The 16,781-nt window shown below is 45.1% G+C and overlaps 1 protein-coding gene across 9 annotated transcripts in view; it reads right to left on the reverse strand.

The window, feature by feature from the left end:
- The window catches only part of CELF4 (CUGBP Elav-like family member 4), a 723,065-nt gene that overhangs the window by 64,325 nt on the left and 641,959 nt on the right, over positions 1 to 16,781 (reverse strand). For all 9 annotated transcript variants that reach the window (XM_056325512.1, XM_056325515.1, XM_056325511.1 and 6 more), the window contains exons 7-8: positions 9,969 to 10,116; positions 4,234 to 4,383 (exon numbers count right to left, since the gene is read on the reverse strand). In XM_056325512.1, the coding sequence (XP_056181487.1) occupies positions 4,234 to 4,383; positions 9,969 to 10,116 (298 nt within the window). The remainder of the gene's footprint in view (positions 1 to 4,233; positions 4,384 to 9,968; positions 10,117 to 16,781) is intronic.

Here is a 16,781-nt window from a genome sequence, read left to right on the forward strand (position 1 = left end):
GCCAGAAAGTGCACTGTGAGCCAATATGTACTGGCTGAGCTTGCAGAAGGTGAGAGCATGGCTTGCAAAGAGTATGCCTACAAGGAATGGTTTACTAGTGCTACTGCATGGATCCATAGCCTCACCAGAGCCACATAAAAAGCTGATTCCTGTGGGGACTGGGGCTGTGACCAGAGACCTGGTGAGTAGGGACATTTGACCTACCCTCATCTTTGCCCCAAGGCCATGGATAGTTCAGCCACCTGACTCAAATGATACCCTGTGCGTCATTGCTCTAGATAAAGGAATCTTAAAAGAAGAACACAGGGGAAGACAGAAAAAAAAGAGTGAAACTACACAGTAAATACAATTACATGATCTGCACCTGTTTTTATAGTGCAAAGACTGGAGTTCTGGAGTCCTTTAGGTGCAGCATCAAAAATGTTATAGTACACACAAAGGTGGACATGTAGACAAACTGCACAATTAAAGGGATTTATTTGGGTCTGAATGATATGGTTGTCATGCCTCTACAGATTTTGATTGTCCTGATTTTCTATTTTCAGGCAACAAAGAGTATTCTGCTACAGGATATAATGCTGTGAACCCACATTTCAGTTTTTTGTGGAATATGAAAGAGTATCTGAGAGCAAAATTCAGGCTTTAAACAATATATGGCAAGTCATAATCATAGCAAGACTATGGTTATGTACATAATACTGCGGCACTCTTGGCCACTTTCAAATGAGAGATATACCATAAAAGAAAGTTGTTTGGAAGATGCTGACTTTGGATGGAGACTGGCATGTTCTTTTCTTCTCTATAATGGTAGTGCAATTTCATGCTCAGTTTTAATATTTTATTTCTACCCTTGCATTTAGAAACACAGACATGCAGAACCACAGGGCAATGCCAACAACAAATGCTACAGAGGAAAGTACAAAAAATCCCATAATGAACAATGATGGAATAAGCTGCCCAGTGATGAAAATTTCCTTCTAACCAGAAGCAATTAGTGGCTGGCTTATATCATAAAGCATGAAGGTTTGTGTCCTTTCCGCATTTTTATCTAGTCTAATATGGCTGTGGATGTTCTCATTACCCATATAAATGTCTATTTATTTTTTTTTCATGCTGCTAAGCTCCAGGCCTCAATAAAGCCTGTGGCAAGGAGTAAAGTTTTTGGGAGTAAAGAAATGGTCATGAGAAAGAAGAGAATAAGACGGAGCAAATACCTGATGTAAGCTACACCAAAGAGCTACAAAGGGGCTTGCTTTCAGGGTTTCATTGCTACTGGGGACAAGCAGAGGTAAAATGAGAGGTGAGGGTTTGGCCTGCCACTGTTCCCTTTACACCTCTGCTATAACTTAAGATGCCACTAAGTTATGGGGGAGCTGAGCACTGAGAGAGACCAATATATTGCTGAAGAGACACTGAGATAAATCCAAACTTTACACAAAGCAGACTATTTGGATGTCAGCTTTACCAGCAGAAAGGAGCCTCTGCCTGCAGCAAAGTGAAGCAAGGATGACTATCACCTTTCAGTGTGTGAGGCTGTTGGTGTTTGTGTGGGGACTTACTGTGAATTGTTGGCTGAGCCAGTCTTTCCAAAACTCAGAGGGAATCAGATCAAGGCCATTTACTTTTATGTAATTGTGGATGAAATCCCTAACTGAAAGTTTTCTTTAATTATGGGGGTAGTTGGAAATGTTAACAAAAGCTCAAGTCATTAAGATCCGTCTAGAAAAATCATCTTTTCTCTGATACTTGCAGACATGGATCATGGAAGATTAGCTAAGAGGAGATAGATAAACCAGAAAAAAATATAAAAATTTGTAGAGGAATTGTAGAGGAATGAAGGCCGGTTAATTAACATTGATAATATACAGCTGTGGGCTGGCTTCAGGGGCAGTGGGTTGGCTGACGTGGATAATGTGCAGCTGTGGCTGGTTCCTGCTAAGTAGTTAAATAGCTCTAAGGAATGTATGAAGAGGAGCTCCAGATAAAGAGAGACCTGGAAGTAGTAGAGGGAGGAGAGACAAGGAGAGGCCCCAGGAGAAACAGGGAGCCCAGATGAGTAGAGGCTGGCTGGAAGAGGAGCCCAGAGAAGAAAGAATCTGGATGCAGCAGAGCCAAGAAGCAGGGCTGACTGGCTTGAAGGGGATGAAGAAAGAGCAGGGACAGTAGATGAACTGTTGAAACCTTGTGGGGGATTGGTGGCTGTGCCGGGGCAAGGCGTGGGAATTACTTGCTGGAGTTAACCTGGTGTGGGGTGGTAAAAGCCTTGTTGCAGCTGGCCAGTTTGGATAGTGCTGCAACAATTGGTGCCCCGTGTGAGGCTTGAACTCATGAGACTGAATGTAATGAGCAGCCGCAGCAGTAATGGCTGTGCTGGGGGACATTTGCAGTTCTGAGTGGTGACAGTGGTGCCCAACGTAGCAGAGACAGGCGGGAATAGCCTGTGATCTGGATCCTCAGGTTCTCCCCACCTATCTCGATGTGATTCAGATCGCAGGCTATCCCCACCTGTCTCTGCTACGTTGGGCCCTGCCACCACTGCTCAGAACTTCAAACGTTCCCCGGCACAGCCATCACTGTTGTTGCCACTCAGACATAGAAGTGGGTGATGCAACAGAGAGGTGATAGACTGGCAAACAGGAAAATACTTCAACAGAATAGTTGAACAGATGGCTGTATTTGTATGACCTTAAAGAGAGGCTGCTTTCTTGGTACTGTGGTTGAGCTCAATGAGTGTACTAAGGGCTCCCTGCAATCTCCTGATGCCATTGTAAGTCTCTAAGAGCTCCACATACCTCTAAGCTGCTACAAACATGTAAATACATGCCTAGCTCTTAGCATGGTAAGCCCCTTGATTTCGATTCTTAAAGTAGAACTCATTGCTAAACGTTTACAAAGTGTGTGTTGATTAATTTTCAATACTCTCTGTATTTCTGGGCTTTCCTTTGCTGCATTCACAGGGTGCCTTTTTCAGTGACATTGTCTGAACTGTAACTAGGTAAGACTTTTGTACTTCTACATTATGTGATATTTTTCCTTGTAGCTCATCAAGTCCCCTGTGATGTTGAATCTTCTAAGTTTTTGGGACTGGTTGAGATAAATTTTTTTTCTTAGGCGTTTTGTGGTCTTTCTGGCTGAAGCATCTGACTTGGTGTTTGATTTCCTAACAGACTGGATCAATGAATGTGTGCCCCAGGGTAAAATACTCCTTTGCCAGCTGGTGGCTAGGATCAGTTAGTAATGTTTACTTAGATTTCTATTGTTATGATTAGTATGTGTACAGAAATGGTAAGAAAAGTCTTCCTGGCAGAAGTATAGCTTGGAGGGGAGGGCTATCTGAACTCTTGAGGATGCTGAAAGAATGTAGGTGCATATTAAGGGCTCGAACTCCTGAGTTCTCAGTGATTACAGCCTCAGAGTGTCCATATATTTGTAAGTACAGGTATAGAGTCAGGTGTGTATACTTCAACCTCCCTCATCCATCCCTGACTGCCAGGGCTTGCAAAATCATTCCTTCAGTGCTGGCATCTTTTGAGCTAGTCATGGTCTGAATCCCAGGAGTAGTTCTCCGGTGGTGTGCTACAAAAGTGAAGCTGATTCTGTTCTGTGGCTATATTAAAGGAGATTCAGTCTCCAGGGCTGTTGAGGCAACAGGATTTGGATGCATTGAGCATTTTGGAGACCAACACCCACTGCCTGCACACATGGTCTGAGGCATGGAGCAGTTTGAGTCTCCATGAAGCAGCCATGTGGACCCTCTGGACTTGTGCTCCCAGAGCCATCTGGCTGCAAGAGATACCAAAGTGGATGCTAGGAGATGCAAACAGGCTTAGCACAGCTCCTTGAAGGCTAGCCAGGAGCCAGACCCCTGGGAGTGCCACTAGGACATCTGCCAGCATGAACTAGTTAGGCCTCAGACCAAGTTTTAGCTAAAGCAAAACATGCTGGGTGTCCTGATTGCATTCACCAAACAAGTCATCCAGCAGATGAACACTTAATTCTTCAGCAGAGAAATTCTTCACCTCTGACACTCCCTTGGTGTCTACCATCCAGGTGTAAGTGTATGTATAACCACGGTAGCTGGGTAAGCCCTAACTACACCAATGCCAGAGTGAGCCCTGGTGGCATGGGGTATAATCCTGCTGAGGACACTCACGCTAGGCAAAACCTGTGGGTATGGACAATCTCCCTAAGACTGAAGGAGCAGGTTGTGGGCACAACATTGGTCTTGCTTACCTGGGTAAGGGTGGATGCCATTAGCAAACACGGCTTCTGTGGCAGGCTGCCCATTAGCCTGCGGCGGGAGGCCAGTGAAACCATTCACCCCAATGGGAGATGGGATGCTAGGCACAGCTGGTGCAGTTATGCCAGGAGGCGTGCTTCCACCTGCAAGTGGGGAAGACACAAAATCAGAGCTGGTGAGTACTGGAAGCAATAACTACACAGAGAAAACTGTTGAAACTACAGCTGTGACCACCGCACAGAAACCTTCTGATAATCCAAAAAAATGAAAAATCTCCCAAGCTGTTGTGCAAAGACTTCTTGCCATTGCTCCTCTCTTTGGAAAGCACTTAAAGGCTTGAGAAACTTTTTTCAAAAGAGTGAAGCTTTTGCTTGGCCATCATAGTCTCTAGACTAGATCCGCCAAACTAGCATCAAACAACAGAAAACTAGAGAAATACCAGCCTTCCTCCTAAGCTTTCTCCCAGGGCTATTACCTGTTTAAACTGAGAAAGGAGGAAAAAAAAAAAAAACCAACCAAAACCTACATAGATGAAGGGCTTAGGGACATGGTTTCGTGGTGGGCATGGCAGTTCTACGTTATGGTTGGGCTTGATGATCACAAAGGTCTTCTCAAACCTAAATGATTCTATGATTCTTTCCTAGATAGCATCTAACACCAGAAGCAAATTCTGAGCCCCACCTTCCTACAGCATTTCTTCTCAGTTTATCTATGGAGATGTCACCTTCATGGGCATACTGATTTCCAGGACTACTCTGTCTGTACTCCCTCACGAAGACATGTTTCATGTATATTTAATGTACAAACTCATTCTGAACTTTCCTAGCACCAGGGATCCTTGAAAGGTTTGGCAGGTTGATTGGTACCCTAAAGGCAGCCAGTGATACTGGGTTTTTGGGTGTCACTCTTTGGCCCAAATGTGACTTCATAGTGTTTTAGCAGAGAACTCCCATTCAGCAGGGGCAAATTTTAGGCTACATCTCTCTTTCATAGAATCATATTCCTCCCCTTCCTCCCAGATGCATCATGTGGGGGACTGTAATGCTGCAATCTGAGAAGAACAATTTACTCTTTATGTTTTGGGTGGGATCCTGTCACTCACTGACAGGGAATTCTTAAATTTCTGAGGGGAGAATTAAATCCCTCTGCTAAATCATTGTCTGTTCCTAAGTGTGTTTAAAATGACTGGGCTTTCTGTGCTTCTAATACATTCAGGATGTTTTGGTGGACCAAAAAAGAGTTTTCAATGAGTATAAATTTATATTTTTACCTTGCTAGCTGTGAGTGGAAAGTTAAACTATCTTATCTTCAGCAATATCTTTCTGTGTCAGGGTATACCACTGATTGAAAACACCATTTTTGCTGTAACCCTTTTTTCAAACCAATTACAGGAACTTCCTTCACCATAGCAGAATTCTATGATAGGTTAGTCCAATAACAGACTTTAATGACTGCTTAAATCTGTGTTGGTTCTTTAAGAAAGCCAATACTGGTGCATGAGGTGTTTTAATATGTTCTGATTTGAGTAGCCCCCAAAACCAGACAATATTTCAGCTCTTTTCTTATACCCTGAACAGACAAGCTGCTGCATCCCCTTTTCTTATTTAAATTGTGTTGGCCTTTAAAAATGTCCTCTGTGGAGGTACAGGGAGCCAGCAGTGGCAACTGTAGTCCAAAGGCAATGCTCTTAGCATATGCCATCACCTTGCAAATCACAAAGGCTACTTAAAATTTCAGTTGCTTTTCTGGATCTCTCGTTTATTTGCATAGACTGTGTAAGTAATTTTTTCTAAAATTACAGCAAGGGATTTGTGCTTCCTATTTTGTGCATGTTGAAGGAGGTTTAGGCATATTCATTGCAATTCTTTAATTTTCTTCTTATAAAGAATCCCCCTGGAGAGGTCAGATCTGTAGCTGGAGTAAAACTGGCATAATGCCACCGCAGAGAGCAAATGGTGGTGGTGCATGCCAGTTGTGGATTTCATCCCTGGTTTGAGATCTCTTGCTGCAGCTACACCATCTGCAGATTTACAATGTAGAGGGAGGGAGAAGAGAAGGAAGGAAGCCTAAATGAAATTTCATTTCTAGCCCCTTAGTCAGACCCACTTTTCACCCAGACTATGCTAATGATGGGACAAATGTGAAAACTGAACCAGACTTTCTGAGATGTCAGTTTAATTGCCTCACAATTACGGACTGTGTGTGAGATAAAAACCTGACTCGTGATGCAGAACCATCAAACCGCCAGCAAACAGCATAAAGTTTTATGGTCTGAATTACCTACTGCCTCCATTGGAATGTCTACTGCACTCCATTGACCCCCGGCAAGCCAGGTGACTAGTATGAACTAGATGTCTGACTTCTGTATGGCTAAAGCCAGATGAGATGGATCTCACAGTCTCTAGTCTGTTAAATTTGCCTAGAACCAAAACTTTGTAAGTTCCTAGCTCCTGTGGGAACTCGTGAGCCTGAATGAACTCATGGCCATGTCCCAAGGAACCCACTCTCCCAAAGGTGGGATGCACAGGAAGCAGATGCACTGGGATGTCTGAAGATACCAGCACAGAGGCACAGTGCTCTGCTAATACCTCCAAAGCCTCTAGGACTCTGGGTTACCAGTGTCCTTTTTCTAGCACAATTTCTTTTGCTTAGGAAAGATCAAAATACTTTTTTTTTCAATATTCCAAACACTTTTTTTTCTAATGCCTGTTTTTTAGTGAACTTTGAAATGTTTCATTTTCATTCCAAGTCAGAACAAAGATATACTTCAATGACTGGAAATCCTGCTATGAAGCAGAATGATCATTTTCCATTTGGCTTTCTGAATGTTAACAAAAGCCAGCAGGAGAATTCACATTAGGCTTCAGATATCTCCTGGCTACTCAGAAATCGCTTTTCATTTTGGAGGCTTGCTTGCTCAGATGCTATGTGAAACATTTTCTATGCATCTTATCAAAAGCTTTGTGAGTGTTGTAGTAACACAAGGAGTCATTTCAAAGTCTAAACATTTCACCCAAGGAATAATTGTCAATGGATGTTTCCACAAGCCATTACAGAGGTTTTTCATGAAGGAAGCTACCCATTTGAGGTAAATCTGCAATAATGCCAAAGTGTATAGGCTTCATGACTGAAAATATGTCATAAGGAGAGTGCAGACTCTGCCACCATGAAAGAGATCGAGGGGTCATCTAAACCAGCATCTTATTTTCAGTAATGACCAGTCATGGGTGTTCTGGGAAGCATGTAAAAAACATGAGCTTTCCTTCTCTGTATTTTGACAATGTTTATCACTCCCCAAAAGGCACCAGGCACACCAGAAGAGAAGATCTTATGCCGAAGACAGGCTGTGATATTTTTCATGTGCTGGAAATCATGGTAAGCACAGAATTTGGCTGTTGTGTCAGTATTTACATACTTATGTCACAGAACTCACTCATTCTCAAGACTTATTTATATGCAAAAGACCTTGTGCTCTTTTGTGGTGAGGCCATCACAAACCACTGCCTGGATTTAGCTTTCCAGGCCCTGAGAGCATTTGAATTCCAAGCAGACTTTGTTTGATGTTCTCTCTGCTCCCACCAACACAAAACAAATCTAGCTAATGCAAATATGATAATCTTTCCAGCAGTGGGTTTAAAGGGTGCACATATAATTAAGCCACTTTTCTATTTGGATTTGCAGTAGCTCCATAGACTTGTTTATACATTTACCGTTGTGTAAACATATATTTTGAAATGTGTGGCATAAGGTTTTTGAGTCAAGCGCTTTTCCTTGGGTCTCCATAAGTTTATGTGGAGAGCTCTGTCTTTCTGTATCTCCCTTCTTTCCCCCTTATATTCTAATACAAGCAAAGGAAAAGTTAGGTATCTGATCCAGTAGCTGCTGACACTGTTCCCAGCTACAGATTGCAAAGAGATGCTTAGCTCTGTGCGCAAGAGGAGGTTTTCTTTGGCAGACAAGTTAGCTAAACTCAGTTCATTAGGAACAGCCCCCAAGCCTCCAATGTTGCGGTGCCTTATCTCCCTGCCATCCAGTGTTTGTCAGCCATGAGGCATCTTTCTTGGCTGCTTTGTCAGATGGCCCTTTCCCGCTCCAGGACTGGTACAGACCTCTTCTTTTCTGGTACTGAAGCTGCCCCTTTTCTCTCACTGCTCTGCGCTGCAGTCCCAGCTCCTGCTCTGCTCAGTGCTGGCCAGCACCACAGCTTGCTCAGGCATAGCTCACTGCTCCCATGTCTCACCCCAAACCTTTGTCCAGCTGATCCCGTCCAGACCAGCTTGATGCTTCATGGTTCACACAAGTGCACTGATATGCCACATCTTTCTGAACAAGTCCCATTCCCAGTGCCTCTCATAGGAACAACTCGCATCGCCCCAGGGACCCTTTTATCACAACCTGTCCCTTAGAAATGGTCCTCTGAAGATGTACCTTTGAGTCCTCTGCTCCCCTACCAGACTCAGTGGTATATTGCAAAGCTCTCCAGATTCTTACTTCTTTCCTTTTGTGGTTCAGCTCCACTTTCTCTGCTGCCCCACTTCCCTGCTGTTAGACCTCGTGCTACTCCATGGCTATCAGCCCTGCTCGTTCCTTGACCTGTTCCTGCACAAATGATTTCCTTGTGCTTTAAGCCCCAGGAAAGCCAGTCCTTTTTCTGTCTCAGGTTGACTCCCTGCCCACTGCAGCTCTAGCACGGGCTTGTTGTGACACCTAGACAGATCCTGGGAGCCCTTTCCCAACTACCTGCCTCTGCTTCAGCAGCCAGAAACCCTCTCACCAAACACTTCCACTGCAAGTATCACCAGAGGTCTTCCCTGAGTACCCCCTGTCTTATTTCACAGTAGGGGAAAGGCTTATATATCCCAAACACATAGCTCATCTTGTTAACGACATTGCATCTCACCACAGACCTTATTTTATTTGTCTTTAGACCAGCCTGGCTGTGACAGCACCAGCACTAACCCTTTGGACATCTATATGCACCACCAATAAACCAGTGTAGGTTACTGGGGGATGCTTTGTACCATTTAGAGCAGGGGTTCTCAAACTGTTTAAACAGGGGGCCGGCGTGGATGAAGTGGCAGGCAGTCATCTGTGGCTGCTTGGTTTCCCCCCACCCCCCCCGCCAACCCCCGGTGGGGGGATCTGTAAATACCAGGGGCCGGATTGAGGACCCTGGGGGGCCGTATCTGGCCTGCGGGCCGTAGTTTGAGGACCCCTGATTTAGAGGGTGCTCATAGCTAAAGGAAAGGGTAAGGCTGAGAGGGAAGGATCATGGGTGAAAGCCCTTTGCAGTGCCTTCCCTGCCAGCACCCTTCCTCCTCCCCAGCAATCCTATTGTGTCCTGGCTCTGGTGAGTCTCAGCCCTCTTGGTCTCCTCAACCATGAGTGCCACTTGGCACAGGGCACAGCTAGACCAACAGCCCGCTTCTAGCAAACTCTTTGACTTTGTCCTTATAACTATTTCATGATACAGAAGCAGACTTGCAGGTGGCCCCAGCCCTGGAATAGGTAGCAAACAGCCTTTCTCCACCCCTTTCCACCACTCTTAGACCACAAAAGGATCTGGTCAGCTCCACTCTTCACTTCTGGTGGCCTTCACCAACAAGACCAAGATTTCTTTCAAGACCCCCTGGGGGACAACCTGTCAGCTTCCATGTCCTGCCAGGTCTCCTCTGGGGTGTGTCAGATGTTCCTGGCCTTTGCCCTCTCCACCTCCCCAGCCCCTTACCTGAGGTTGGTGTCATGGGGGCGGCTGCCAGGCCATTCATGTTCAGAGCCGCCATCTGCTGCATCTGGGCTGCGGCAAAGGCTGCCATGGGGTTCAGGTAGCCACCCTGCGCCACCGACGCCATGATTGCGGCTTGCTGCTGCATCAGCTGGAACAAAGAGAGCAGGGAAAAAATATCATGCGGTCACTGGCAGGGCAGCCCGTGGCACTGGCACCAGGTTGGGGACCCGGTGTAGGTGCAAGGCATCCCTGTTTTGAGATGTCAGCTCACCATGCCTGTGGCACCTCCCAGCCTTGGCCCCCCTTCTTACTATAGGGGCTGGAGGCAAAGTACATCTTTGCATCTTAGGGTTTTTATGGTCCCCACCCCCACAATGTGTTCCTGACTGTGGAGGATTCCCATGAGTTGAACGCAACCCTCTGATTCCTTGGTACTTCCTTGATGATGAAAGGGAGAGAAAACACTCTACAGTCCTGGCCAGAGAGGTTTCATAGCTTACATTGCTTTTGCCAAAGCTTTGAGAAAGCACTGGAGGCCACCGATGGGAGACCAGTGTATGTGGAGCGGCAAGATGAGGAGATCCCTTCCCCAGAGCAGCAAGCCTAGCTAGTTCTCTGGGGTTAACCTGATTTGTTTCCATCTGTCAGTGACAAAAATATTTTTCTTATGCTGCTGGGAGGCAAAACCATTACCAAACCTTCCAACCAGATTACATAGCACCTATTTCCAACACAACCAAGCAGTGACTCCAGAGCTATATAACAGAAGGGAACTCCCCTATTTAAGCAGGATTAATACTGTGTAGTGGGAAAATCCCTTCCCTGTGGTTTTGATCTGGGATGACTTCCTTAATTGTTTATTTCGTGATCAAAATGCCACCTCTTACAAAAGGCAAATATAAGGAACCCAGCCTATATTTTCAGGAATTTAGGAGTAAAAGTTCTGGAGCATAAAGGTGGTGGTGAATGGTTATGCGTGCTGGAAATGTTTCTTGTATTAAACCCAGACTTTGCTATCGTTATCTTACAGTCTGAACCTAACACAGTCGGTGAGGTTCATAGGTGCAGTATGGCTGCAGTGGGCTTTTGAAATGCTCCTGGCATGAAGAAGAAAACAGTTTGGAAGTAGCTGCCTCATGTCTCCTTCCCTGGAGCTGTACAGAGAGCCAGATGAGGTAAGTCTGGGTCCATATCCAACCCTCGCTAGTGACTGGTGGTGGAGGCTTACAAAAAATATAGGGGAAAGAGGATGAGCAGAGAGAAAAATCTCACTGTTCATTCCCCAGCCTCTGCTAATGCATAACTTGATGATAATAGTGGAGAAAAAACCTGTTTTTCTGTAGTGGTTTTAGAAGTGACTCATGTCTTTGCTGTCTCCAGAATTGGAGTGCCTCTGTTTTGCTGCTCTCTGTGATAGCGCTCTCTCTCCCATCAGGAAATCACCCTCTGATGCTGCTGTTTAAGCACACGGGACACGCTTCTCAGCATTAAACAGACCTCAAAAGTCATGGCAAGGAACAGACTGTTCCTTACTGTTCGCTTTAATATTGAAATATCAGCTAAATTAGCTGTTTATATACATACACGCTAAAACAAATCCTTGAGTTCACTGCCCTCATTGAAATGCTGAAACTTTCCTTGTCACCATCGGTTAAGAGACCAAAGCAAAGGATGCTCTGCCATTGACCTGCTGTATCACCGTGCACAAATTGTGTAAACTTGCTTCGGTTTCTTCAGTGATAAAATGGGACATGGGTTACCTGCCTCCCCACGTGGGAGTGCCTTCAGATCTACAGATGAAAATTTCTGTACCAGAGTTTAGTACAACTATTATTTTTTGAAGCCTGATGCAGATTGGTGGCAAGGTGGTGGCTTTCCCTTTGATTATCAATTACCTTTTTTTATTACACCCTGCATAAGACACTTTCACATTTTAATTAGCGATATTCTGTTCTTTGTAATTACTGATGGAGTGATTAGGCAATCTTTTCTATTATAGCACAATGCTGATTTCCCTTTAAGAGCTACATTTGTTTCTGAGCATCATTTGAGTTTATTCTCCAGAGGAAGCACTGAGCAGGTGATTTTAGTAAGTGTGTCAATGAAGTGAATGAGGAAGGGGGAATCCATCCATCTTTAACACTGGATTGACTCCAACACTGAGTGTGCTGACTCGTGTCTCATTTTCTGTGCTGGATATTTTCACCTGGGGAAAGCTGAGCATATAACTGGCCGGGTTGCAGAAATGATCGCCAAGACCTGTGCTTATAGGATCTATTTAGAGCTGCTGATCAAAGGAGCATCTCATGAAATGGATGCAGTTGCAAGGTCTGGGGACAGTTCCAGTCTGGCCTTTGCTGACTTCTCTCTGTGTTTCTCCAAAGCTGACCAGAACTGCATGAACAAACCCACCTCAAAACACGGAGTAACATATAGCTGGTTGCATGTGTGCTGTGGTCAGCCTCGCTGGCAGGTAACAGCCTGGTATTTGTACCAGAGACCATCTAGGGCAGTCAGGGGGCTCTGTTTCTGGCACTTTCCGTTGTCAGATTCCAAAAACTAAACACACATGACGTTTCATCTAAGCTGGTCGCCTATTATGGTTGATATGATAACAGGCAAAGGAGTCTAGGCCAAGATCCACTGCTCCTTTCTGTACCTGAATGCCTCTGGGCAGATGAATTGCAGCTTCATTTCTCCCTGTTGACTGTATGCGGACCTCAGGTGATCAGTTCAGCTGCACATACCAACACAGTCAGATGAAATGATTCCCACCCTTTACCTGGCCCTCAGTGGATATTTTTGGACCTTGGGTCCCAGCCATTTAAAAGAAAAGTGTTAGTCCTCCTTTTGTTTGTATTTCACCTGTGCTGCAAGAGAAACAGGGCTCTATCTAAAAGATACTGCATTGCCAATGGTAGTACAAATGATTGCAGTCCTCCAAAGACAGTCCCCATTTTGCACTCAGCAGAGCTAGGCAATCACCTGTGACATTAGCTATGGCTTATTGTCCTGGTTCCAGCTGGGTTAGAGTTAGACTTCTTCTTAAGAGCTAGTACAGTGCTGTGTTTTGGCTCTGATGTGAGAACAATGTTGATAGCACACTGATGTTTGTGGTTGTTGCTGGGTAATTTTTATACTGAGTCAAGGACTTCTCAGTTCCTTGGGCCCTGCCAGCGAGAGGGCTGGAGGGGCACAGGGAAGTGGGAGGGGACACAGCCAGGACAGGTGACCCAAACTAGGCAAAGAGGGATTCCATACCGTATGACATCATGCTGAGTATACAAACTGGGGGAAGAAGGAGGAAGGGGTGGACATCCAACATTATGCTGTTTGTCTTCCGAGTAACTGTTACGTGTGATGGAGCCCAGCTTTCCTGGGGATGGCCGAACACCTGCCTGCCCATGGAAAGTGGTGAATAAAATCCTTGTTTTGCTTTGCTTGCATGTGTGGCTTTCGCTTTACTTATTAAATTGTTCTTATCTCAACCCTGGAGTTTTACATTCCTTTCCAATTCTTCTCCCCACCCCTCTGGGTGAGGGGGAGCAAGCAAGCGGCAGCAGCTTCATGGTGCTTGGTTGCCAGCTGGGGTTACACCATGACACTTATGCAACTTCTTCTCCTGCTTCTGGATGTCTCTAAGCTGTTCAGAGTTAACTCCACAATGGTGGGTGCTCCTTTTGGTTTGCAAACCAGGTAACCTGAGTGTGTGGTTTCTTGTGTATTCAGAGGGCTTATAAATTTGCACTGGAAGATGCATGTTTTTAGAATATACCTTAGTTACATGCATGCTCCTTTTTGCAGTGTAACGCCATTTCTGCTTTTCTGTCACAGGCCTTCAGAAAGAAGGCGGCACTTCCTTTCTCCTTAGGAGAACTAGATGGTCTTGTCTGCTGATCAGTGGTGAAGGTGCAAGGTCTGCAACTTAAATTCTGATGGATTTCAGTGAAAGTCACTTTAAACTGGCCATACTCTGATGGAGACTGAATTAGAATCTTGAGGAGAAAAGAGGTTAAATTCAGCTTAGGGTTAAAAAGCTAATGCAGTAAAAATAAGGCCCTAACCTGTGATTTGAGAAACTAGATCCAGTTGCTTCTGCTACAGCAGGCATTGTCCAGGGAGCGCTCACCCTGTTTCTGTTATGCTTGGTGCTCTGTGGATGCCCAAGATGCCCTGGAGAGCTGGTACCCCCCCTGACATGGTGAAATGAGCTGGTGCCCTGCACCTCAAGGACCAGAGGACATACACCTTGCTGCAGCCTTCAGAGCCAGGCCGTGGGTAACCCAGTGTCTCCTCCAGAGCTGGAAAAAGCATAGCATCCCATACCTGAACACAGCCACACACCTCAACTCACTGGCTCTCCTTCCTTGGCTAACCATGTCCCAAATCTTTCTGGACATCTCAACCCTTGACAACACTCCTGACACCCTTCTGTGGACATATTTGCTCTTCATGCCCTTCTGTCTCTGGTTGGAGTTGCTCGAGGGTAACAGTTAAGGGGGAAGAGGAGGGGGGTCTTTCCCAGCCCTGTGCCTGATGGTCACAGCCTGGCTGAGTGCAGCAGCATCACAGGAATGAGAGGATGGGAACTTGGTCACCTTGAGTGAACCTGACAGCATAGACCTACCTCCTTCCCTGCAGGACAGCTCCAGGGAAATTTACAAAAGTAGGGCAAGCCCTGTAAGGGTCACCAGTCTCCCTTATAAAAGCTCTGCGGTATTCCCAATAAAAGTCACCCCACTCCTTCCCTGGCTCCCCCTGAAGACAAATGTTCCATCCACTCTCTTTTCACTTTGAAAGAAGCCCAGTGTATGGTCCCAGCTAATAAACCTGTAGAAAGTGAGGCAGTGACCCCACTAGGGGCAAATCAATAGCAGCAGGGCCCTTGGGTATTGTGTACTTTAAAATATGCCATTTGAAATGCAGATTTTCCCTGCATGGGCTGAAGCTGCAGATGAAGCCTAATCAGAAAGGCAGCAGCCTTATTATCTTGGACTGACCCAAGGGGACGGAGAAGAGCCTTCCCCTTCCTCAGCTGGAAGGACGTATTTCCTTTTGCTTCTTTTACTTCTTTGGCATGGCCTTTGCCTCAGCATTTAAAACTTTTCCCCATCCAATTTTAAAGACTTGTTCCCTCTTTCCTTCAATGTGGCCTTTACTATTGCTCAGATATTTATGTTCTGAGGAGACCAAGAGATGCTACCAAATTGGTTCATGTCCATGAAGAGCACCTCAACAGCTAAAAGCCTGCAGTCCTTATCCCAATGCTTGAGAACCAATGGGGCTGCTGAAGAGGCACTGGTAAGGCCAACTAAAGCATGGGAAGTGGTGGTAGTGATGGCTGGTCAACAGAGAGAGAGATAGGAGGCTTCATCTCACACATCTTTTTGATACCTCAAGTTGAGGTGGCTAAACTTCAGCCAGTTCTGTCATCAGTGGGTGGATGGGCAACTACACAGGCTTATCCATCCTATCCTAGCATGGAAAATGAAAGTAGCAGCAAAGGGTGAAGTTTTGCAGCACAGCTGCACTAAAGCAAGAGCTAGCTGATGCCCACCTCCCTCTCCACAGCTTGGCAACCAGGCCAGATGCACACCTGACACTGCCAAGCCCCAGCTCAGGGACAGCACAAACACAGCGTTTACTGCCAGCTTTCCTCCCAGACATGGGGCTCTGTGTGGTCACGACCAGTCTACTGTCGTGGGGTGAGGACATGTGGCCAGAGGTGGGGCTAGACACCTGCCTCTGGGACAGCTGCCTCTGGCATCAGGTGGCTGTTAGCAGGGTCATGCGACTGTGCACAAGGAGAGGACATACTGTCCTTGTCTTACAGGAGAGACAGATGCATGGAGAGATGAAGGAGCTTTCTCAAGGCAAAAAACCTCCCGCTAGAAATAGGGCAAGGATGCTACAGCCTGCCTACCCCAGCCGCCAAAAGAAAATACACGTGAAACTGGAGAAGGGGAAGAGGAGTGAGAAGAACTATTTCTGATATTCTCTTTTTGAAATAGCATGCTCATTGCCCTTGGAGAAAGCTTACTCTGAACAATCTGATGACCTTCTTATTTTTGTCAGTGTTATTTTCTACCCTTGCCTCAGAACCGCATGATGTTTTGTTTGACTTTTCACATTCTTCCTTCAGTAATAACAATAAAAGTAATAACAGCATCCCACGCTTCCCACCTCTAACAATCTATACAAACACTTAGCTAATTAATCCTCATGGTACCCCTGTGATAGAAAGAGGTAAGTAAAGTGATCCACCAAGCAATAAGAAGACACATATTTGGTAAAATCACAGAACTGACAAACTCACTTCTGTTTTATCTAACTGGCCATTGGGAAATAAGAGCAAAACTATCTCCCGTGCCTTCAAACAAACAGAAGATATTCTGTAAAAAAAATCAGAATGGTTCTTCAGATATTTTTGATGTCTTCTGGAAACAGAAGTTTCTGCTTTGAAAATAAAATTTAAATTTAATTAAGATTTTGAAAAAAATAAACAAAAGTCAGCACTTGGATTCATGTGTCGTATTGTCTTTCAAAAGCCTGATACACAATAGTTTGAATTTCTAACTTTCTGAGAGCTCTGGAAAAACCCCAAAAACTAAAATAAAATAAATACATATATGTATATATATATAGAGAGAGAGCCCAAATCTGAGTGTTCATTATTTCTGAAATACCAGGGAGCTGACCATTAGAAATATGGTATTAGCCCTGCTACAAAGTATTATGGCTTCAAAATAGGTTCCTCTTCTGGAATGGATCAGAACAAGTGATTTGCATAACAGGTAGTATTTACCAAATATA

The sequence above is a fragment of the Falco biarmicus genome, chromosome Z, assembly GCF_023638135.1.
Source record: "Falco biarmicus isolate bFalBia1 chromosome Z, bFalBia1.pri, whole genome shotgun sequence".
Taxonomy (NCBI): Eukaryota; Metazoa; Chordata; class Aves; order Falconiformes; family Falconidae; genus Falco; species Falco biarmicus.